The 26,247-nt window shown below is 39.0% G+C and overlaps 1 protein-coding gene across 1 annotated transcript in view; it reads left to right on the plus strand.

Annotated features, from left to right (window-relative positions):
- Window positions 1-26,247, plus strand: part of LOC126263526 (insulin receptor) — a 102,584-nt gene that overhangs the window by 62,788 nt on the left and 13,549 nt on the right. Inside the window, exons 13-17 of the mRNA XM_049960620.1 lie at window positions 4,738-4,899; window positions 7,375-7,540; window positions 9,492-9,693; window positions 15,573-15,738; window positions 19,824-19,998. Coding sequence (XP_049816577.1) covers window positions 4,738-4,899; window positions 7,375-7,540; window positions 9,492-9,693; window positions 15,573-15,738; window positions 19,824-19,998 — 871 coding nt within the window. The remainder of the gene's footprint in view (window positions 1-4,737; window positions 4,900-7,374; window positions 7,541-9,491; window positions 9,694-15,572; window positions 15,739-19,823; window positions 19,999-26,247) is intronic.

Consider the following 26,247-nt stretch of genomic DNA (forward strand, 5'->3'; position numbering starts at 1 on the left):
AGACAGCCAGCAACTGAGCACTTCTCTACTGGCCTCCATGGTCACCAGATTTGATGCCCTGTGACTTCTTCCTGTGGGGTTTCATTACAGATAATGCGTGTACACACCAACACTACCACAGAACCTAGATCAGTACTGACACAGCATCGGTGACGATGGACATGTTTACCTGGGTAACACAGGAATTAGAGTATCAATTGATATTATTCATGTCGCTGCTAATCTAAACTTGAGAGATTCTTAAATATGTGTCCAAAGTGTCATAGTTTTATGTCTCACAGTTTCATAAATATAAGTGTCTGAAATACATATATTCTCTTTGAAACGCCATAATCTTCCATAAAAATTTGTTGAACCGAGCTCCAAGATACCCACTAGCCTCTGACAGTCGATCAGTTGTCTGTCGATGATCTTTGAGCACAAGCTGTAAAACTTATTCAATATTTTTATCAGTTCGGGCAGTTGATGGATGTCCAGAACGAGGTTTGTCATCAGTCGACATGTCGCCATTTTTAAATCGAGCAAATCACTCGTACACTTGAGTTTTTCACATAGCATCATATTGATAAGCTGTTTTCATCATTAAAACAGTTTCAGAAGCATTTTTACCCAGCAGAAAACAAAATTTCACAGCTGCACATTGTTCACGTAAGCTTGCAATCGTAAAAAACAAAACATAAACAAAACAGCACTAGCAAAAACAATCACTGCATATGAAGCCAAGTTGACAACACAGATGGCACTGAACTGGCAATGAGTTGCATTATATTGGCAGCAGAAATATGTACCACACAAGCTCCGCCCATGGCAATGTTAGTCCGTTTTTTTGGTAGGTGTATAGGCTGCCCTGCATGACAGGTAGCTTGTGTGGAAGTAATATCAGTCTGCCATACCACCCTGCTTTGCAGTGCAACCTACACATCAGGGACGAGAAATAATATCTTTTTGCGGCCCCCAAAGTGTAGGCTGCCATGCACAACAAGTGTCCTGTGTTAGGGGTAGTATCGACCTGCTTCATCAACCTCTTTTGTGCGGAATACACGTGTAGATGGGCAAGGCAGAGCAGAGAGATGGGGGGTAGGAAATGGGTAGTGAGAGATGGGGAGGATGAGATGGACAGAGAAAAGTAGGAGGAGCAGGAGGAGGAGATCGACAGAGGGGTTGGAAGGGATGGGCAGAGAGAGAGGGAGAGAGAGAGAGAGAGAGAGAGAGAGAGAGAGAGAGGACAGCAAGTGTGGGGAGAAGGAGATACTCATTGAGAGGGTGAGATGCAGAAGGCGGTAGGTGGAAGGGGGGAGAGGGATAGTGGACAGGTGGAAAAGGAGGAGGGGTGGGACGATATGGATAGAGGGAGGGGAGGAGAACATTGACAGAGGGAGGGGAGAAGATGATGTAGTTGGAGAGAAAGGTGGAGGAGATTGACAAGGAGAGGAGGGGGAGGAGATGAAGAGACAGAGTGGGGAGTACGCAATCGACACATAGAGATGAGAGGATGAGGAAGAAGAGACGTCTGCAACATATGTGTCAAACACTTACGTAAACATAGCTGACTTGTATGTAAATACATATAAGATTGTAGGTGTTGTTTTTATAAATGGCGGTATTAAATGCTCCTATTGGAGCCCAAAAAATGTGACGATGTTTCTGATTATTTAAAAGACTGACTGGGAAGTGTGATATCAGCTGCTTCATGCTTCCTTCAAAAATGTGACTTATGTTTCTGACTATTTAAAAGACTCTGACTAAGAAGTGTGGTACCAGCTGCTTCATTCTACCTTCCTCAGCACTTTTAAAAATTTCCCCAAAAATTTTAGCCTGTGAACATATTCATTTTTTTTTTTTTTTTTTTTTTTTTTTTTTTTTTTTTTTTTTTAAACATGCAGCTCACCACAGACTCCCACAAGCTCCTGTAACTGTAACTCACTCACAACCACAAGTCATTGCTGTACATTGCTCATACCCATCCACTCTGTTGCACTTTCTTCACTCACTCATGTTGCCCAACTTGTCATTATCTCTTCTTGTCTCTCTGTCATTGTTTCCCGTGTCACAGCCACAGCCCCTTCATTCTATCCTACTGCTACAGTCTCCTCTCACTTCCACTGCCTCCTACTTCCTCTCTCATACTGCTAATATCTCATTCCTTTCTTTCTCACTGTCACTATCTCTCTCTTTCTCATTGTGATTGTCAGATACTTGGTCCCTCATTATCACTGGCTCCCCCTCACTCCCACATTCTCCTTTTCTCTATGCGTCCCTCCCTGGCACTGTCTCCTTCACCCTTTTTCTAGTACAGTTCTGTCATCGTCAGCTATGTTCCACTGCCACTGTGTTTCTCTCTTTCTCTCACACTGCCATTGTCTCTTTCATTCATAAACACAGCCACTGTCTGCTATCTTCCAGTATTTATTACTTTTCCGTCTCTTTGCAACTGCCACTGCCGCTGTCTTCTTCTGTCTCAGCATAAAATAGCAAGAATAAGTTTGCATGCAACAACTTTTGGGAAAATTTTCAAAGGTGTTGAGGAGGTAGAATGAGGCAGCTGGTGCCTCATGTTTCAGTCAGAATCTTTTAAATAAACAGGAACATATTCACATTTCTTGTGCTCTGATTGGAGCATTTTTCCACTGGCTTCCTTCTTTTCCCTGCTGCAGGAGGGCATGTAACTCATATGGAAAGAAATGTATTGGCCAGTAAAATTTAGACACTTTACTTACGTGAAACTTAAGTAATGCAGAACTAATTTGGCACCTCAGATCGGATTTGACGTGTAAAAAATTTTGCATGTGCTTCAGTACTACAGTGGTTCCCAGATGATAACAGAGACACTGTGCAACATGTTTGTACATGCTACATCACCTTATAAACTACATTTTCACATCACACCAGATTTTTCACTCATATTTTACTAGTACATGTAGGGTAACTTTAAACCTCTGTATCTTGGAAGAGGATACAGATATGAAGAAAATTTTCAAGGTTGTTCGATATCACGATCTTAGGAATACACCAGAAAAATTACAGCCATTTGCTATGCTTAGCTGTCTGGGAATCCAAGGATGGGTTTCAATAACAGATAAAGATTTCTGAAAATGGGGAGATAGCTCTTCTAGATAAATGTCTAGAGAATACATCATTAAATTTGAACATTTTGCTGCAGTTATTTATTATTTAGATTTCACCTATACTGGACTTTACATGTAGAAGTTGGGTAACTCCAAACCTCTATATCTTGGAAACAGATAAGGGTATCAAGAAAATTTCCAGGGATGTTTGAGATCAGAAATATAGTGCAAAAAGTTTCAGTCACTTGCTGAGACGACTTGAAATCCTTGGCTGAGTTTTGCTCTGCTAGTGACAGTGAAAATATAGGTTTTTTTCCTGGATTTTACAAAGAACCACTCACGAACTAATGGTGTGTCTGTAAGTCCCATCAAGCCCACCATAGACCACACACAGTGCAAAAAGAACCAACCAGTTTGCTCCATTTGCCTAAGCAGGAGGATGTGTGTAAAATTTGACCCTGTACTGCAGGATTGTGACACTAAAACAATACTTCTGTTGAGTATACGAATGGTCCCTAGCCCAAGGGCTGTCCAAAACATTTGACCCTACCTTTTTATCAACAATATAACCTGAGGTATGAGTACCAGAATATCACATTTTAATGCTCAGCGTTTTGGAACATATTAGGTACACATGCATACCAATAACTAAGCACAAGATTTCAGTTTTCTAGTAAAAATGCAGTCGTAGTCATAAGAGTTACTAGGCTTTACCAGTTTAATGATTTTTGTAAACTCTTTAGGAGTTGCAATTTTAAATTGAAATATTTAAGTGGTGGTAAAATGTCTGCTGCAGTAAATGTAATAGCTCTGCATTTGATTAATTATAATTTGTTATCATGTTTTCTCCAACAGTTACAAAGTAATCATTGGATTTGATGGCTAATGGCATCAGTATGTCATCAGTTATGTTGCTGTTATTTTCTGGAAACTGATTTCAAAATCAGCAAGATACGATACTTCAAATAATCTGTGTTTTCCATATTACACTCACTGTTTCATTATTTTAGTTTTAAAATTGTTCATAATGTATTTTTTTATGTTCTAAATATTTGATGGGCCTCTTCTCAAATGTTTCTTCAAATGGCATGTGCTCTCTCTCTTTGTGATGTTTCAGAGAGGTTTAAAATTTAATCCAGGATGTTTCTGCAAATTCTTGTAATCAACAATTGTTCGTCACCACTTCTCTCCCCTTGTCAGTCTAATACATTTGGTGAACATTTATTCCCCCAACATGATTTGATCCAGCTTCCTTAGTCATGTGTCCCCTAACAGTTGCACATTAGGTAACTCAGCGATGCGGGTGCGTGGGATGAAACAAATGACGATAGATGGATGGAGAGATAGAGATAGATAGATAAAGAGAGAGAGAGAGAGAGAGAGAGAGAGAAGAAAGAGATGTATAGAGAAAGAGAGAAACAAGAAGATATTAACTGTTAGTTAAAATTTCTGCGCATTATTTTAATTTTCATTTTATTTTAACCATTAGGGTTTCAGTAATTTTGTAATCTTGTTTCAGTAATACTTAGGTATTATTTTGCACCCTTACTCAGTCCCATGAAGTATAACTGTAGCTACTGTTAATGATTTGATCCTTAATCTCGTGAACTACCAATAAGATGATGATATAGAAAACAGTAACTGTAATGATGAAGTTTTATATTTCTTGCAGCCCAAGACGATTGTTGAATGTACACCTAGGAGTGAGTTTATTAGGAACAACCGCTCATACATGCTTGTGAATCTGTCACCTGGGAACTACAGCCTTAGAGTGAGAGCTACATCTCTGGCTGGCAATGGAAACTACACAGAAACCAGATACTTCTATATACAGGTATGTATGTACATATATAGTGTAGAGAACCTTTGTTTAGTTCTTTCCCAAGCAATATATGAAGGTAGTATCTGTTCCCGAAAGAACGGATACCATTGATGACCGTGCAGCTTCTCTAGAATGAAATGATAATTAAATTGACACCCTAGCTGTAAACAAGCGTTGATATACATCATTGGGGACATGTTGAAAATGTGTGCCCTGACCGGGACTCGAACCGAGGATCTCCTTCTTACATGGCAGACACTCTATCCATCTGAGCCACTGAGGGCACCGAGGATAGTGCGCCTGCAGGGACTTAACCCTTGCACGCTCCCCGTGAGACCCACATTCCCAACATGAGTAATGAGTGTGAAGGGCAAACATCTATTAGGCGCACTACGAATGTAGTGGAGTGGACATGTTGGGAATGTGGGTCTCACGGGGAGCGTGCAAGAGATAAGTCTCTGCAGGCGCACTGTACTCTGTGCCCTCGGTGGCTCAGATGGATAGAGCGTCTGCCATGTAAGCAGGAGATCCCGGGTTCGGGTCCTGGTCAGGGCACACATTTTCACCTGTCCCTGTTGATATATATCAACGCCCATTAGCAGCTGAGGGTATTAATATATAATTCTAAACATGAGATAATACAGTAATGGTACTCCAAGAAAAGTGGCATCCCGAAAACCACACTGAAAAACGGTAGCAGAATTGTACATACCTGCCTTCCATGAAACACAATGTTTCCCAATCATAAGACATGTTTTGACACTTGTTTGGTTGCTCCTCTGGGCTTGACATTATTTATTAATTTGTATTCTTTACATCTTAAATTTACAGAATGTCATTCTTCAGTAAATTATAGAATGGCGGCACACCAAGTTTTATCATTTAAATCCTTACAAGGCTTTATATAAGAATCTCTGTTAAAGTCATCACAGAGCAAAACATTAGGGTACTTTGAGTTGTATAGTTTTGAAATGAATATTGTGCCAAGGACTGCCTTCTGATTTCGCATTTGTTATGTAGATAACAATTTCCCTGAGTACAATAACTCCATACATCTCCTCCAAATAACATGCCACACTGCTGTTCATGATCATGTGATGCCCCACTACACATGAAATTCCAAACAGAAATGCGGCAAAAGGTGTAAGAGCAGAGCAGACACCTCACACAGGCTTCCTACATCATCGTAGCTACACATGCATAGTAACATCTGTCTGCTGGTGCTCTCCGGCAACTGCTCAAATGAACCTATGTCTAAGAGGTCGCGGGAAAATATTGCAAATGGTGGTTTGAGAAGTGTTACTTTCAAAGTAAATTTCCTCTTACACAAGATTAATTATGTTACACGTGAGAATGTGCAATGAATTTCTTAAATCACAGAGCGTTTGACTCTTATTCAAAACTTAACACTCTGAGGACCAACTACTTAGAAAAATTTCAGTCCTGAAAGACCAGACATTTACATCTTCCTTTAATTTTTTACTGGCACATTTGTGTTTGTGATATCTTAAAGGGTAGCCTATGAAAAAAAAAATTATATGTGAAAACTTATCTTTGCTTGTAACTGTACTATACTTAATTTAAACATGACCTTTTCCTGTGTGTGTGTTTGTCCTACTTAACAGTGATGTTGCTATTGACTGACTACAGTGTGTCCTTTGTTCTGAATATCTGCTGTCATTTGCTGGCAAGATAATGTGCTGTGAGCTATGATTGGCTGAGAAAAGTACATTGCAATCTCGATTTCAGTGCTTTGGTAACTAATGTGCTGTGTTTGATGGAATTCATATTTATATTTAATATGAGAGTATGTTGTGTACATTTTGCTGCACATCAAAGATCTTTCCGAAACACATTATTTTTTTTCCTGGGTTTCATTTCCTAATGTGCCTTGAAGGTCAATGCCACTGAATAAAACCTTTACCATTCAAAGGAGTGATAAGTTTTACACTTCCGAGGGGGAGTATACTGTCACTTAACATGAAGAAAGTGTATTTTCACCCAGGAAGAAGTGTATTTTTAACTGGGGCAGCCAGGGATTTTTTTGTCTTGTCCATGTACACATCCTGATGACCATGCAAATCCATCCACCCCCACAAACAGTGTTACTTTAAGGTTGTGTCTGCTGGAAATGGTTGTTGGACTTAATTGACGTAAAAAAAGCTGTCTTACTTTGCTGTCGTGTCATATCATACTTTATTTTTGGATAACTGTAGAAACTAAGATAGGGTTTCCAAGTTGGCAATGGCATAATATGAATTATTTGTGAACCGAATTAAGAAAATTCTGTTAAAACACGTTCAAAAAAACTAACTACATTAAGTACTGCATTTCATTACATTTATTCCTTTGAGAAACTACTTATAAATAATAAATCCCTTTCTACAGCTGACAGTTTCATTCATAGAATCTGTGCTATCAATAAAAACAATATATAGGAGGTTTTGGAACCAGTATTTGAAATACAGTAAAATGTTTGTGTCACAGGACTTGCCGTCGTCGTCGAGTGTCAAGGTGCTCGTGGGCGGCCTGGTCAGCGCACTCCTGCTGCTTGCAGTCGTGTGTGCTGTCGGTATTTACATGCGACGCAGGTACCTGTCTCAGGTTCCGAGCATGTTGATTGCTTCTGTGAATCCCGAATATGTACAAACAAGTGAGTCATTAATGCTATATTCTGCTTAGAGATAATTTGTATTGCTGTAAATACCAAATGGCTACAGAATATTTAACCATACACATAGCACACGGTACATTCACCATTAACAGCAACACCAGCATCTCCAAAAGCACTTAATGTGCTTTTACTATCAAAGAATTTGTATTGCGTTTGATGTATATAAGGATTTTTAAAACCAATGTTTAATGATGCAACAGCCATTATTTACCAGCCTCCAGCACATTACCCTCTGAAATCCAGAAACGTTTAATTTTCTTTCACATACTAACCAACAGGTCCATTACAAGATACTCAAATGGAACAACTACTATTGTGTGAGATGGTAGACTTGTAATATTTTGTATGAAAACCCGAGGGGGAGGGGGGGGGGGGGGACATAATGTGCACATAAACAGTAAGTTGGCTAAAATGTATGTTATCACAATGAATTTCTTATGCATACTGTAATGCAGGGTGTATACACCCTGGGACAAATAGGAAATCTGGGATAAATGTAGGAACTTTTTCATCTGGGTAAGACCCAAGTATTTTTTAGAATTCTGGGAGTTTTTCATTGTTTTGGTTTTCTGTTAAATTTTTGTATTTGGACTGGTATGAATTGATACTCTAACAAAGAATTTTACTTCAGCCCACTACTTTAGAATAATATGCAACAATAGAACATAAAAAAGAGAATAACATCAAAATGAAACTTTATTTTCAAATAAAATGTGCCATTTACAACAACAAAACACAGTGCACACGCAAGCAACTACTGATAGCAAAATGTTTCAAAGACTTTAGGATGAAGACTATACAGTACTTAGTAACAACAAACTACTTTCATTGGGTGTGATGTCACAACTTTACACATTTCTAACAGGCGCCAGGAAAATATTACAAATTGTGGTTTAAAATCATTACTTACATAGTAAATTTCCTTTTATGCAAAGTAAATTATACTATGTTACTGCCTAACCACACCCTCGGGAAAAAGCAGCAAAGACTTTATGACAACCAAGATTATATGTGAAAGCTTACCTTTCTTTTAGCTACACCGCATGTATATTAATTTAAACCATTAAATTTTCCTAGTTGTATGTTTGCGCTACTTAACAGTGATATTACTATTGGCTGACCACGTCATGTGTCCTGTGCTCTGAATATCTGCTGTCATTGGCTGGTAAGGACGACGGTTCAATCCCGCGTCCGGCCATCCTGATTTAGGTTTTCCGTGATTTCCCTAAATCACTCCAGGCAAATTCCGGGATGGTTCCTCTGAAAGGGCACGGCCGACTTCCTTCCCCATCCTTCCCTAATCCGATGAGACCGATGACCACGCTGTCTGGTCTCCTTCTCCAAAAAACCAACCAACTTGGCTGGTAAGATCACATGAGCTATGATTGGCTCACAAAAGCACATCATGCAGTGTAGTCTTGATTACAGTGCTGTGTAAGCTACCATGTAGTATTTGGTGAAATTCATATTTATACTTTTGTAATAGAAAAATATGTACTATACACGGTGCTGTGCGCCAAAGATATTTTTCCAAAACGCATTGCTTTTTTAAGTCTTTATTATTCAAAGGATTAAGTTTTACAGCTTCAACAGAAAGTATATTGTCACCCAAGATGGAAAAAATAGACTTTCACCCCAAGTATGGGGTATTTTCACCCAGAAAAAAGTGTAATTCTTTTTACAAGGAAATCTGGGAAAAATCCAGGATTTCTTTTTCCTTGTCTGCTATGCATTTTTTACATTTTTTTCTTTAATGACTGTTAACACTGACATCAAGTAGGATTGTTTGCTTCTTTTTCTTTTGAATGTCTGATTCCATAATCTTATTAAGTTTATAAAGTTCACTTGTGCTTTCAGTTTTATGTGTCATATTTCTGTAAGACTTTAAATCAGTAAAAGGAACCATGTTCTTGTTTGTCTCAAATTTCAGCATATGTGCCAGATGAGTGGGAAGTGCCACGTGAAAAGATAAAATTAGTCCGAGAACTGGGCCAGGGTTCATTTGGTATGGTGTGGGAAGGCATCTACTGCCACAAGACTGAAAATGAGAGGCGTTGTGCTGTCAAGACTGTGAATGAGCATGCCACTGACCGTGAACGGTCAGAGTTCCTAAATGAAGCATCTGTCATGAAGTAAGTTGTGCTGAAAGTTTGAAATGTGAATACAAATTTATAAAATTAAGGATTATAAAATAACTTAATTTTAAAAAAGTCAAACCACAATAGAAAACAGCAGAAACGAAACAGAAAAGTCTTTTTTTCTCATCGCAGAAGTGGGGAACTGTTCTTCTCGTTGTAAAATTGAGTAACTTAGAAATTATATTATAAGCATGATTGACGTGCACACTAGATGAAGAGTGTAAAATAAGAGTTTGTTGCTAATTACGTATCTCTGCTGTTTCTACTATCCACAGTCCTCTTTCTCTCATAATGACTACAAGTGATAGGAGAACATTGTGTGTTTAGTTTGCTATAAAATTAAATATAAAAGATATGATGCTAAGATGTAATTGCAAAATATCGCACACAGCTGAAGCTGCCAAGAAGTAATAAAAATCAATGAAACATCAAAGATATGTGTTTGATTCTCAGCATCAGCACAATGACAGCTATGCTCACAAGTACAGGTTTATTTAGACTTAGAACTCATTGGCAATATGTAAAAAAATACTTATACACTTGGTTTATTTCCAGTGTCTTATAACATCCAAACATTAGAGGTGCCACCTTACTCCAGTCAATTCTGTAGTTTAAAAATTGATACCAAGCTGTTAGGCAGGAAATCATAAATATATATAATTAGAATTTATTTAATGTGTAATATTAGGTATTAATATAATTAAACCAACCAGTCACTTATTTTATAACCTAGTAAATACTTAAAACTGTATTTTATAGCTTCTCTAAATCCTAAGACATATAATGTCAGGAAGTGAGAGACTGCCTGAAAAATGACAGGTCTCTGATACAGCCATGGTAGTTGTGGCTTGCTTTCAAGGCGGAAATGAGTCTTGAAATGAAAATCTCTTTGATGGCAGTTTCAATCAGGTGGAAACGATGGCTTACTAGTTGAAGCTAGAACCAAAAACAGACCCATCTGCAGTATTGTGGCTTAAACATCCTCAGATTGAGAAATAAAATTGAAGAACTGACTTAGGGGAAAGAGAGAGTTTTTTACCACAGAAGTTAATGGGACATAGTGTAAGAAAACTGAAATCAGGAATGTACGAGGTGTGATAAAAAAGTAACAGTAATTTTTTTAATTCACGGGCTTTATACATCCAATTCTCAAATTTTTATATCTCGTTGGTACACATGTTCCTCATGTATGTTTGCATTTTCAGCTGTTTCGAATATTTGGTATACTGCTGACACTCGAAAATGTTATAAGTGTTTTCGAGTGCTCAATGAATTTTTATTTTTGAGAAAGACACATCAAAGAATTTTTTGAGAAAGATGGATCAGAGAATTTGCATCAATTTTTGCTTGAAAAAGGAATAAAGTACAGCACTGCATTCAAAATGTTGACTGTGGCCTTTGGCGAATCTACTATGAGTGGGGCAAGAATTTACAAGTGATGTAAATGTTTGAAAGAAGGTCAAGAAGACGTTGAAGATGACGTCCACCCAGGATACCCTACATCAATTACTGATGACGATGTGGAAGAAGTAAAGAACATTATTATGGGAAATTGGTGAATCACTATCAGAGAGGTTGCTGATAATCGAAGTCGACAGTGATCCAGAACATCTAAAGAAGGTTACAACAGGTGATGAAATGTGGGTATGAAAACTGCCTGGAGAGCCAAGGCCGAAAAAAATTTGACAAGTTTGATCACAGGTGAAGGTTCTTCCACTGTTTACTTCAATTACATTGGGGTAGTGCATCATGAGTCCATACCTTATGGTCGTACAATCAATAAGGAATACTACCTGCAAGTTACTTGCCATTTGTGTGAAGCAGTCTGGAAAATGACTAGAATTGTGGTAAAACCACTCGTTGAAATTACATTACAGTAATGCTACCGCTCATGCCTCACTGCTTGTGTGTGATTTCTTGGCAGAAAGCAAAACTGTTATGCTGTGTCAGCCACCATATTCACCGTCATGTCCGCCCGATACTTCTTTTTATTCCCGAGGCTGAATAGAACCGTGAAAGGCCGTTGTTTTGCCCCCATTGATGAGATAAAAACAGAATTGCTGAGGAGCTAAGCACCATAATGAAAAATGAGTTCCAGAAAAAGTACTGGCACACGTGCATTATATCTCATGGGGATTTATTTGTAGGAGACAAAGTTGATGTCAATGAATACATAAAAATTCTTTAAGAAAAACTAGAATTCCTATTACTTTTTGATAACACATCATATGCCTTAAATATATGTTTTACTTGTGTGGAAACCCTTAAGAGTCAATACATGGAGCTGTGTTCTCCACAAAGATTTAGATGCTTGCTGTGGATTCTAGTTTGTTGGTAACAAAATAATTAAGCTGCCATTGAATTGGAATGGGAACAAATATTGTATGAGCCAGGTAACTTGTGAGCAGGATGCACCAAAGAAGAAAAAGCAGACTTTCTGAATGGCTCAGAAGAAAATATGGACTATGTTGGATTGCAAAGAATGGAATATGAGCTTACACTGGCTCCGCATAGATGCCGTTAAAGAAATTTGTTGGGTGATCCCTCCCCTTATATTTTGATATGAGAAACAAGCTAGTTGTAGGTAACATTTAGTTCAAGAAATGGGATGCAAAACCACCCACTTTAGTCATTGACTGTATTCTGTAAAAATGAACATTTGCATGAGAAAACTACAAAATTATAAATCAGAATTGCTGGCTATTACTGACCTTCAAGGGGTGAAATATCAGTACCGCCGATAGACAGGTATAAAATTACACCACACTATCTTAGCTTTCAGAATAATAATGGTCTTGCAGAAGAGAGTGGTATAGGCTGGGGATGCATAAAGAGGAAGGGCAGGCCACTCAAATCACAGGATGAAAGGGATTCACTTGTTTTGAGGACCTCATCCTCTTTAACTTTCGCCCAACCTATCCTCTTCTCCTCAAGGAAGGAGCTGTTATTATGAAAACTAGGATACCATCATGTATTTTTATGCCCACATATGGGCAGTACTGATGTAGACTATATTCTGTCAGATCTAAACATTTAAAAGAGTATCAGTTGTATCAGTGTAACCACAGGTTAACACCTAGATGGAAATCACAGATATGGCAATGAGAAGACCTCAGGCTGTCTACAATAAAAGAGTACGAAAAATTAAAACTAGTTGCCTTCCTCAATAGAAGAATTCAAAGATCAGATTCAGATGTTTTTGCCTAAAGAGGAACTGAAATCTACAAATGAGAAATGAGCTCACAAAATGTTTAGTGTATCACAAGACATAATACTTCCATGAAGTTCAATTTACAAATGCATCAAAGAATATCGAAATGGAAAACTTGAAGGACTTGAGGTTGTACAAGAGGTTATAAAACTTGAAAGGAAGTCCTCTGAGGAGAAAGAAGAAGAAAAAGAAAAATCAAGTGATGGTGCTGCTCAGAGGAGCTATAAAACTGCACAACTTTTGCCAATGCCCTTGTGCCCTTTCACGTAGGGTGGTCTAATAAATGAACACTTGGCAGTTGCAGCTGATCATTCATGTACTCTTCAGGCAGAAGAGTTTCACACGTGAATTTATCAGACGCGACAGTCGTGTGTCCCACATGGGCCGTGGCAGACGATGTTCAGAGCCAGTGTGCAAAACCTTTGTAAATAGTTTGCTGCATGCTTCACAGCACAGCATTCTGTGAAAGTGCAGAAAGCTCAGGCACGTAGTTGGCACGTGACATTCTTAGCAGTGTTGAAGAAAGTGTTGAAAATATAGGTTTGTCATGGAATTTATTGGTTTTTGTGTTTGCAGCCAAAGCACCAGTCATGTTGAGAAATAAATCGGGATTTGTGGGGCAATGAATGGGAAAAAGCTCCAGTACCCAAGTCACTGATCTGTAAAGTAATTGATCTGCAGTGTGACAGGGAATATAATGTCATTTTAGATTTCTTGAGGCATTTCCCTCAAGACTGACTTTCTCATTTACATACACTATGAGTTCAAAAGTTTACGGACAAACCCAAAAACATACGTTTTTCATATTGATGTATTGTGCTACCACCTACTGCCAGCTACTCCATATCAGTGACCTCAGTAGTCATTAGACATCGTGAGAGAGCAGAGTGGGGCGCTCCACGGAACTCACGGACTTTGAAAGTGGTCAGGTTTTTCATATTGATGTATTGTGCTACCACCTACTGCCAGCTACTCCATATCAGTGACCTCAGTAGTCATTAGACATCGTGAGAGAGCAGAGTGGGGCGCTCCACGGAACTCACGGACTTTGAAAGTGGTTGGGTGCCACTTGTGTCGTACATCTGTACTCGAGATTTCCACACTTCTGAACATCCCTGGATCCACTGTTTCTGATGTGATAGTGAAGTTGAAGTTGAAAGGTGAAGGGACATGTGCAGTACAAAAGCGTACAGGCCGACTTTGCCTGTTAACTGACAGAGACCGCTGACAGTTGAAGAGTGTCATAATGTGTAATAAGCAGACATCTGTCCAGACCATCACACAGGTATTCCAAACTGCATCAGGATCCACTGCAAGTACTATGACAGTTAGGTGGGAGACGAGAAAACTTGGATTTCATGGTCGAACGGCTGCTTATAAGCCACGCATCATGCTGGTAAGTGCCAAACAACACCTCACTCGGTGTAAGGAGCATAAACATTGGATGATTGAACAGTGTAAAAAGTTGTGTGGAGTGATGAATCATGGTACACAATGTGGCGATCCGATGGAAGTGTGTGGGTATGGTGAATGCCCAGTGAACGTAATCTGCCAGGGTGTGTAGTGCCAGCTGTAAAATTCGGAGATGGTGGTGTTATGGTGTGGTTGTGTTTCTCATGGAGGGGGCTTGCACCCGTTGTTGTTTTGCTTTTGCGTGGCACTATCACAGCACAGGCCTACTTTGATGTTTTAAGCGCCTTCTTGCTTCCCACTGTTGAAGATCGATTCAGAGATGGCAATTGCATCTTTCAACAGGATTGAGCACCTGTTCATAATGCACAGCCTATGGTGGAGTGGTTACATGACAGTAACATACCTGTAATGGACTGGCCTGCACATAGTCCTGACCTGAACGCTGTAGAACACCTTTGGGATGTTTTGAAATGCCAACTTCGTGACAGGCCTCATCGACCGACATCGATACCTCTTCTCAGTGCAGCGGTCCGTGAAGAAAGGGCTTCCAGCACCTGACTGAACATACACTTATGAGAGTGGAAGTTGTCATCAAGGCTAAGGGCGGGCCAACACCATAATGAATTTCAGCATTACCGATGGAGGGCGGCACGAACTTGTAAGTCATTTTCAGCCAGGTGTCCGGATACTTTTGATCACATAGTGTAAGTCTTCACACGACTCCCCACTTTATACCCTGTCACAGTGGAAAGGGTGTTATACATGCCACTCACAGACTGGAGCTCACCATCTGCGGACCACGTTTTCTGTGAAGTATCATTGAAGTTAAACATTTTGTCAGTTTGTATTCATTTGAAGTCCTCTGATCAATCTTCTTTTTTTTTTTTTTTTTTTTTATATATATATATGACTCATCTGATAAAAGAAGCAAGAGTTCAAATCATATGCTGTAATGGTGGCTTTGAAAACATTTTGAACAGTTTCCTTCTTCACCGTTCTGAGCTTGAGCTCCATTTCTGTTGACTTTGTAACTGATGAGATATTGAACCCAAATCTCCCTTTTTTATTCAACTTATTAAGAACCCATTTTCTTGTCACATGAGATCTACAACATTATTGTACCTTAGTTCTGTCTTTTCTGATGTCAGTTTTGAGCAAAAATGTTTTTTATTTACATTTCATATCAAATGCTTAACAAGAAATTGATATGTGCCATTAATTTTTTTAATGCAGTGAAAATTTTTTGCAGGGCGTTCAACACACATCATGTGGTTCAATTGTTGGGTGTAGTCTCCAAAGGACAACCTGTTTTAGTTGTCATGGAACTCATGGCCAATGGTGATCTGAAAACGTATCTGCGCTCTCACAGACCAGATGTAAATATGGACCCATCACGGCAGCCACCTACTCTAAAGGTAGAGCCAGATTTTTTTCAGAATGATCATCGCAACAGTTGTTTCAAATTGGCAATAATAACTCAAATATCAGCAAGCAATGCTGAACGTAAATTTATATGCATAGCATTGAAGAGTAATACGTGATACCAGAAAATTAGTAATGAAACTGACTGTGGTGTGTGATTCTGTGTGGACATTTGTTATGAAATTTTCTAACTATTAATTTAGTTGTTGTATTCTGTCATGTAATTGTTTCTGTCACAAATGACTGGAAATGAAGGTTATCAGCTGTACTCCAGAGTGACTGTCTATTGAGGACATTACTAAAAAAAATATACATTTGCTGTAAAAGAATGCACATGTATGTGCAATATTTTCCCTCACTTATAAACTTACATTTTCAATTTACCTGTGACACCAACATAAACTGCTTGGTCTTCTAACATATGAAAATATGTCACTAAATGAATTGTCTATAGTGTTATTTTTTCCTCCATCCCATCAATGTCCAATCCATATTAATATCCACACCTATATCCATTCTCTGCAAACTGCTGTGAAGTGCATGGAAGAGGATAGTTCTCATTGCACTCCTTACTAGGGCTTCTTCATACTCCATTCACATATGGAATGTGGGAAGAACGATTGCTTAAATGCCTCTGTGTGTACTGTAATTATATTAATCTTGTCTCTGTGATCTGTATGACAATGATATAAAGTAGGTTTTTCAGTAGATTTCTCTCTTAAAGCTGCATCTTGAAACTTTATAAATAAGCTTCCAAGGGATAGTTCACATCTGTTTTTCAGTGCCAACCAATTCAGGATTTTCAGCATCTCTGTGACACTTTTCCATTTATCTAACAAATCTTTGACCCTTATTGGAAGTCAAGAAATACTGGATCTCCTTGACTACATTAAACCATGGCTTTCAGGATATCAAGTGAGAAAAATGTGAGTTGAGTTTCACATGATCGATGTTTTTGGAATCCATGCTGGCTGGCATGGAGGAGGTCATTCTCTTTGAGATACTTTATTACATATATTTTCAGAATGTGTTCTAAGGTTCTACAAAAGATAGGAATCAAAGTATTGGATTGTAGTTTTGTGGTACCCTTTTTGTTGATGGGAGTGACCTGCAGTTTCTTCCAACAATTGGCCACAGATTTTTGTTCAGGGTACCTTCAGTATACCATTGTTGAAACAGGGGCTAAATCTGCTCCAAAGTCTGTGCAGAATCAGCCCTCATTACCTCATTCAAGTTCAGTGATTTCAGCTGTTTCACAACTCCACTGACATCAATACCTACAACATTCAGCTTTGCAGTGAAGCTAAAGTGAAAGTGAGCAATGTTCGTGAATTTTTCTTTCTAAAAGACCATTTCAAAACCTAATTCAGATTTCTGATTTTGCATGATGACCCTCAATTTCGTTTTCTCTCTTATCCCTGAATGTCTGGACATAAACTTTGCTGTAGGTGACTGCATTTCTGTAAGAGCAGAATATCTTTGGATTTTGTGAGAGATCTTTTGGTAAGATTCTGCTATGTTAGGCATTGAGGGCTTCATAAATATCCCTTTTGGCAGCCAAATGTAGTGGACACTTAACTCTATACTGTTTTTTATACCCATTGTACAGAAGGTGATGCTTCTCTAGAAGTTTCTTTACAGAGATACTATAAGACGAAGAATCCTTTCTGTCACAAGCTGTTCTGCTAGGTACATGCACTGATCAGCCAGAACATTATGACCACCAACCTACTATTGATATAAACCCGTCCAGGCAATAGCAGCGTTACCTGGTGTAATGGAACTGACAAATAGACGTCATTTTATTTTATTATACACTAAAGTCGTGTTATAAAAGCTTTTGCTTAAGATAATACTAAGTTAGGTGTTGCGATCAACAATCGATATTGGAATTGTATGTTCTTTGTAGCTTATGACCGTGATCTTTGGTCTACAATGGGTTTTCGGCCACTTGTGTGTTGGCCGCGGTTGAGTGTAGTTGTGCATATAGTTTTTGCAATAAATGTGTTTTGATACAAAGAAACCGTGGAATACTGCGTCATTTTTCGATAGTCCAGTAATAATTAAAAAACCCGCACCTTTTCTTGGACCCAAAGCAGCAAGGGAATCATCGCCTAGACAACAAGAAGCCACAGGGACAACGCAGACACAGCAGCATCAACAAAGGAGACATCACGACCAGCTCTACTAAAGTACTATACAACCATTAGCCACACCGTAACGGTGTCCTTATGGAGTTAACATTTCCTGCAAAGTAGAGCCGGGTTCGTGACACTGGCGAGGAATGACTGCTAGTCAGATACACGCCCCGGTGCATGTAGTATGAGTGAGAGTGCTGTCTGTGTGGAGAATGGGGAAGGTGCACAATCTATCTGAGTTTGACGAAGGGCAGCTTGTGAGGTCCTGGAGGCTCGGTATGAGCATTTCAGAAATTACATGACTTGTTGGGTATTAGAGGAATGCTGTCTTTGACACGTGGTGAAACCTAGATGGAACCTCATTCACATGTCATAGGGTTGGGCAGTCACTCCTCATTATGGGTGTCAGATGTCATAAGCTGGACAGACTGGTAAAACAGGACAGGTGGCAAACTGAGGTGGAACTAACATTGGACTTTAATGCTGGGCATAGAACAAGTGTGTTTGAGCACACAGTGCACTGAACACCCCTAACAATGTGCCTTTGCAGCTGACAACCCATGATTGTGCCAATGTTAACACCAGGACATTGGCAACTACGACTGGAATGGGCACATGACAGTCGGCACTGTACATTGGCACAGTGGCAGAGATTGGGGAACATTCATGTGGACACCCGTGAGTTCAGTGGAACTCATAAAAGGCACCATAACGGTCAAGGAGTATCGTACACTGGTGGCAGACACGAACACCCCTTCTTGACGATCATGTGTCTCAACGGGAGTAGCATATTTCAACTAGATAATGCACCATGTCACAAGGTCAGTAGTCTGATGGTGTGGTTCAAAAACTCAATGGCAAGTTCCAATTGATGTGCTGACCTCCAGCTCGCCAGATCTGAACCCAGCCAAACACATGTGGGGTGTAACTGAATGTGGCATCAGAGCTTATCATCATCTCCCTGGAATTTATGGGAGTTGGGTGATTTGTGTGTGCAGATGTGATACCAGCTCTCTTCAGCAACCTACCAAGGCTTCATTGCTTCATGCCATGACACACCATCGCTGTTATCTATGCCAAAGGTGGCAATATCTACTGGCTAGTAAGCAGGTGGTCTCAATGTTCTGGCTGATCAACATATGTATCCAGCGTTTGGTCAGCTATTCTTATAAATTTGAGCCACAGTTCCTTTTCATGTTCCTGCCCAGAGCTCAGTGGTTTAAGTTCCTCGCAGAGGTATGGCACTGCACCCTCTTTATCAGTTTGCTGAACATATAGATCTCTGTACTTGTTTTAGTTGCACTTTGCACTTTGGTAACTATTGTTGGTATAACTGTCTCATGGAACTGATACCAATTTCAACATGGACATCCCAGAAAAGGTCATGTGTAATTGTTGTCATTTGATCCAGTATATTTCCATCATGAGTGGGCTAGAAGCAGATGTAGTCCACTGGCCTGCAATAACTGGTGCCCCAGGCTGCAAGAGCCTGTAGCTTTCCTCGCAGTTCACATTAAATGGCCAGTTTTCTATCTTGATGTGGCTACTAATTAGTACAGGCTAAATAAAGATTATTTTTATACAAAAATTTAGGATTTTGATGAGAATTCTTGAAATGTTTAAAGCTGTACAGGCAGTCCCAGGAGGATTAGTTCTTGTTCAGTTGAAGAGAGGTGTTTTACAGTAGCGAAGATGAAGTAGTGCTTACAGCTCTGAAGCTACGCATTTTTGTGCCCATGTTTACTAGATTTTTTTGCTTTGAGTGCTCGTTCCTGTGACACCCTTAAATATTGACCATTTCTCCTGGACACCCTAGCTAATTGTATTACTATATGGCAGTACTAAAAATTTTGTGTTCGGCTAAAAATTTATTTTGTATTAGTTTAAAATAAAATATGTTGAAATGCATTATTTAGTTTTTCTTAATGTTTCATTTTCAGCGCATATTACAAATGGCAATAGAAATAGCTGATGGTATGGCATATCTCTCAGCAAAGAAGTTTGTGCATCGTGATCTCGCAGCCCGTAACTGTATGGTTGCAGAGGATCTCACTGTAAAAATTGGTGACTTTGGAATGACAAGGGACATCTACGAGACTGATTATTATCGAAAAGGTATGTGTAGTATTCAGAGTATATATATACTGCAGTTTTGGATCACACTTATGTAGTATCATATTCATTTTTGTATAGTGGATCATGAGAAGAAAGTATACATTTAGTTATTTTTTGACAGTATATATATATATATATTCTAGTTCTCATTTAAAATTACCTTTTGGTGACAAAGGAACATAAGCACAGATTGCCTTGTTTCTGCCATCATCGTCATCATCATCATAGCAGAAGATCCTGCCAAGAACCCGAGAAAATTCTGATCCTGTGTAATATCACTAAGCAATGCTAAGTCTTCTATCCAGTCAGTCGTTGATCAGCCTGGTGTGCCAGTAGAAGATAACAAAAGGAAAGTTGAAGTTTTAAATTTTGCATTTAGGAATCGTTCATGCAGAAAAACCATGCAAACATACCATCATTTGACCATTGCACAGACTCCCATATGGAGGACACAGTACTAAACACCACTGGTGTAGAGAAACAACTGCAGGAGTTGCAAGAAAATAAGTCACCAGGTCCTGTGGAATCCTAGTTCAGTGTTACAAAGAGTACTCTATGGCATTGGCCCCTTACTTAGCTTGCACTTATCCTGAATCTCTTACTCAGTGCAAGCCCCCAAGTGACTGGAATAAAGTGCAGGTGACTCCTGTGTTAAAAAAAATAAATTATAGACCAGTATCCCTACATTGATTTGCAGCATAGTTCTTGAACATATTCACAGTCTGAATATAAAAAATTTCCTTGAGATGGAAAAACTCCTATCCACGATTAAGCAAGGTTTTGGGAAGTATTGCTCGCACAAAATTCATTTTGCCCTTTTCTCACATGATATCCTGTGAACTATGGATGAAGGGCAACATTCAGATCCCATATTTTTAGATTTTCGAAAAGCATATTGACACATGGTGCCTGACTGCAGACTGTTAACGAAGGTATGAGTGTACAGAATAGGTTTCCAGATATATTAGTGGCTCCAATACTTTTTAAGTAATAGAACCCAGTACATTGTCCTTGACGACGTCAGAGACAAGGGTATCGTTAGGAGTGCCCCATGGAAGTGTAATAGGACCACTGTTATTCTCTATTTACATAAATGATCTGGAGGATAGGGCAGGTAGCAGTCTGTGGCTGTTTGCTAATGAGGCAACGGTGTATGGAAAGGTGTCATTGTTGATTGGCTGTAAAAAGATACAATATGACTTACACAAAATTTCTAGTTGATGTGATGAATGGCAGCTAGCTCTAAATATAGAAAAATGCAGATGAGTTGGAGAAACAAACCTATGATGTAGTAGCATGCTGCTTTACACAGTCACTTTGATTAAATATCTAGGTGTAATGTTACAAAGTGATATGAAATAGAACGAGCGTGTAAGGATTGTAGTAGAGAAGGTGAATGTTGATCTTGGTTTATTGGGAGAATTTTAGGAAAGTGTGGTTCATTTGTAAAGGAGATCGCATACAAGACACTAGTGCAACCCATTTTTGAGTACTGCTCGAGTGTTTGGGATCCGCACCAGGTTCAGATTAGAGGAAGATATTGAAGCCGTTCAGAGGCGGGCTACAAGATTTGTCACCAGTGTGTTTGAGTAACATGCAAGTACTACAGAGATGTTGCAGCAACTCAGATGGGAATGCCTGGAATGAAAGTAGCTTTCTTTTCAAGGAACACTGTTGAGAAAATTTAAACAGTCAGCTTTTCAAGCTGACTGCAGAATGAATCTACTACTGCCAACCAACATTTCGCATGAGGACCACAAGTATGAGAGAAATTAGGGTTTGTATGAAGGCATACAGTCAGTCATTTTTCTCTCACTCTATTTGTGACTAGGATAGGAAAGGAAATTACCAACTGTGGTACAGGGTCCCCTCCACCATGCACTGTATCATGGCTTGTGGAGTATGTATGTAGATGTATGTAGATCATCATCATCATCCATATGAAAACCACTGCTGCATAATGACTCCATTAGAGTTACCTCTGTAAAACATGCTTCAGAACTGTATATATTTTTGTTTGCTCCTATATTTTTCTTAGTACCATCTGTTGTGTTATTATCTCTTATCTATAGAAATCCATCAAATAACATCCTTTGTCCGCTACCATCAAATTGCTGAACAAGTCTACCTCAAATTAATTTTAGTTGCATTCGTAATTATGTTTTCCACTCTCATCTGTACCTGTTCCATTAGTCTGATTTGATGTCTCTCCTACTTATTCCTAGCATATACCACCTCATTACTGACTCAGCAACCCCTAGTTTTCGAATGATTTTCACATTCAAAGTCCATGCCTCATTGCCAAGACTCAGTTTCTGCAATACGCACAGACTGTACACTTTCTGTTTCAAACACATTAAAATGTTTGTTTTGAAAACACTATTTAGTTTTCAGAAGCAGTCCACTGCTTTTTTACTCTTCTGTTGATTTATTTTTCTGTCCCTCCAGCCATTGTCTCCAAATGACCTAAACACAAACACCTGTGGATTCTATTAACATCTATTTTTGATGTGTTGATTATGCATTATTTAAGTGTTGCTACAATTGATTTTCAGTCTGACTTTCAAATTTGCTCTATTTAGGTCTTCTATTCATTACTGAATTTTATTTGCAGTTGTAAAAAAGCATCAGCATAACCAAGACAGTTGAAACAATACACATTAACACAAATTCTTTTTATTATCTTTTCCATTCTGGGCACAAAACACTGCAGTTATTATTGAAATAGTGGATGCACCCTGTGTGAACTGCAACTGGTCACTTTATGTTTCAAAACTATGGTGACCACTGACAGGAATTTTTTCTTTTCCACCCCAGTGCGACCAGTTTCAGAGTTGTGGGGGCATCATTTAATCTTTTGAGTTGTTATTGTGACTCTTTAAATACTCCATTATTTACAAGAATGGAAAATACAGCACTTAGACACATGGGGTTGTAGCATGCTGCAATTAATTTAATTTGACTGTTACAGGTCAGCATAAAATTTTGTTAACAACTGTTGTGATGTCTAAAGATCTGGATGCATACTTCACACTGTGAATGAAATTTATGTGCATGAGAATAGGTTTGATTAATCCAGACATTGTATTTGAATGGAGCCCATTCTCAGTTCCTTTCAGAATCAACTGATTCAGTGCACGTGGGGTGCAAGCAAAACTGACTGTTTGTAGCATCACTGAAATACTGAATTATGTCTTCCAATGAGACAGTAAAAACGAACAGGTCATTCCCTTTTTCAGGAAGGGTTGTAGGACAGATACACGTAACTGCGGATCATCATAACATGGCCCTCATTTCAATCATTGTATAGCCATCAAAATGGCAGATATTGAAATAATCGAACACAGAATAGAAGAGCAATTAAAATTGCTTTGTGGTGGAAAAGCATCAGGACCAGAAGAGATATCTCTAAGATTCTACAAAGATTATGCAAAAGAACTTGCTCCCTTCTAGCAGCAGTTTCTCGTAGATTACAGTAGCAACGAAGAGTAGCTAGTGACTGGAAAAAAGTGCAGGTCATTCCCATTTTCATGAAGGGCCGTAAGACATACACATATAATTATAGGCCTATATCGTCAGTGTAAATCTGCTGTAGAATTATGGAACATGTTCTGTGCTCACATATTATGATGTTTCCAGAGAACAAAAATCTCCTCTATAAAAACCAACATGGAATCCGCAAACAGAGATCTTGGTGAAACTCAGCTCACTAAGAACTGAATTTCCTAGTGTTACCTGTCATATTTATTGCATTCCATCAAATTAAGTGAAACATTGTACCAAATTTTAAAGAGATTGCAGAGGTAAAAATGCATTCCGTGAACTTTGCGTGTTGTTGATCTTATGGCTCACACATTGCAATGAATGAAACAGGCAAGATACTGACATTTTATTCAAAACTGAAGGCAGATATCTCATCTCCTTCTCGAGTTATTGGGTATTATACACGAAGGACGTTCATGTGCAACACACCCATTTCTGTCCGTGTGGACTTCTGACTGCTACGAAATACTTATCATCTGACTTCAAGAAAACTATTAGGGGAAAAAATTTTATTTTTATATATCTTACAATCTGATATCTTCACTCAAAGAACTGATTTATTTCCATTATATGTCATATAGTTACTGTGCAGCATCAAATTAAGTAAAACAATGTGCAGAATTTTAAAGATTTTGCAGAGGTAAAAACACATTGCGTAAATTTGCGAGTAGAATGCCTTATTTCATTCTTGAGTTATTGGGTTGTCCAATGGATGGTCGAATGTGATGTGCCCATTCACATCCGTGCACATTGCAAATCATGTGGTCATAATAATTGTCATACCAGTTTCATAAACACTTTTTTTTTTCAAATGATAGCACACAATGAGGCATGTATGTCATTTTATTTTATTTTATTTACACTTCAAGTTCTGTAGGACTAAATTGAGGAGCAAATCTCCAAGATCATAAAATGTGTTAGTACATGAAATTACAACATGAAAGTAATAACAGATAAAAATAAAGTGTTTATGAACCCAAAAAAAGTCAAGCCATAAGTTTCAGTAAACACAGTCAACAATATAACATAAGAATCAGCTTAATTTTTCAAGAAACTCCTCAACAGAATAGAAGGAGTGACCAATGAGAAAACTCTTCAGTTTCGATTTGAAAGTGCGTGGATTGCTGCTAAGATTTTTGAATTCTTGTGGTAGCTTATTGAAAATGGATACAGCAGTATACTGCACACCTTTCTGCACAGAGTTACAGAAATCCGATCCAAATGGTGGTTGGATTTCTGCCGAGTATTAACTGAGTGAAAGCCGCTTATTCTTGGGAATAAACTGATATTGCTAACAAGAAATGACAGTAAACATTCCACGTGGGAAAAATATATCTAAAAACACAGATGTTGTGACTTACCGAACGAAAGTGCTGGCAGGTCGATAGACACACAAACATACACACGAAATTCAAGCTTTCGCAACAAACTGTTGCCTTATCAGGAAAGAGGGAAGGAGAGGGAAAGACGAAAGGATGTGGGTTTTAAGGGAGAGGGTAAGGAGTCATTCCAATCCCGGGAGCGGAAAGACTTACCTTAGGGGGAAAAAAGGACAGGTATACACTCGCACACACACACACAATCCATCCGCACATACACAGACACATATATTAAAAAATGCTGTGACTTACCAAGCGAGAAAGTGCTGGTAGATATAGACACAATAAAAAAAACACAAACACACACACACAAATTTCAAGCTTTCGCAACCCACGGTTGCTTCATCAGGAAAGTGTGTTTGTGTGTTTTTTATTGTGTCTATCTACCAGCGCTTTCTCGCTTGGTAAGTCACAGCATTTTTTAATATATTTTTCCCATGTGGAATGTTTCTTTCTAATATATATATAAACAAAGATGATGTAACTTACCAAACGAAAGCGTTGGTATGTTGATAGAGACACTAATAAACACAAACACACATACAAAATTCAAGCTTTCGCAACCCACGTTTGCTTCATCAGGAAAGAGGGAAGGAGAGGGAAAGGAAAAAGGATATGGGTTTTAAGGGAGAGGGTAAGGAGTCATTCCAATTCCGGGAGCGGAAAGACTTACCTTAGGGGGATGGATCCATCCTTCACGAAATCCTCCCCACTCCACCAAGAGTGTCTTTCCGCCATCCACCTAACCTTTTGTAACCTCTTGGTTCATCCCTATGAAATCCCCAAACCACCTTCCCTACCCTCTGGCTCCTACCCTTGTAACCGCCCCCGGTGTAAAACCTGTCCCATGCACCCTCCCACCACCACATACTCCAGTCCTGTAACCCGGAAGGTGTACACGATCAAAGGCAGAGCCACGTGTGACAGCACCCACATGATTTACCAACTGACCTTCCTACACTGTGAAGCTTTCTATGTGGGAATGACCAGCAACAAACTGTCCATTCGCATGAACGGACACAGGCAGACAGTGTTTGTTGGTAATGAGGATCACCTTGTGGCTAAACGTGCCTTGGTGCACGGCCAGCACATCTTGGCACAGTGTTATACCGTCCGGGTTATCTGGATACTTCCCACTGACACTAACCTATCAGAACTCCGGAGATGGGAACTTGCCCTTCAATATATCCTCTCTTCCCGTTACCCACCAGGCCTCAACCTCCGCTAATTTCAAGTTGCCACCACTCATACCTCACCTGTCATTCAATAACATCTTTGCCTCTGTACTTCCGCCTCGACTGACATCTCTACCCAAACTCTTTGCCTT

The sequence above is a fragment of the Schistocerca nitens genome, chromosome 6, assembly GCF_023898315.1.
Source record: "Schistocerca nitens isolate TAMUIC-IGC-003100 chromosome 6, iqSchNite1.1, whole genome shotgun sequence".
NCBI lineage: Eukaryota > Metazoa > Arthropoda > Insecta > Orthoptera > Acrididae > Schistocerca > Schistocerca nitens.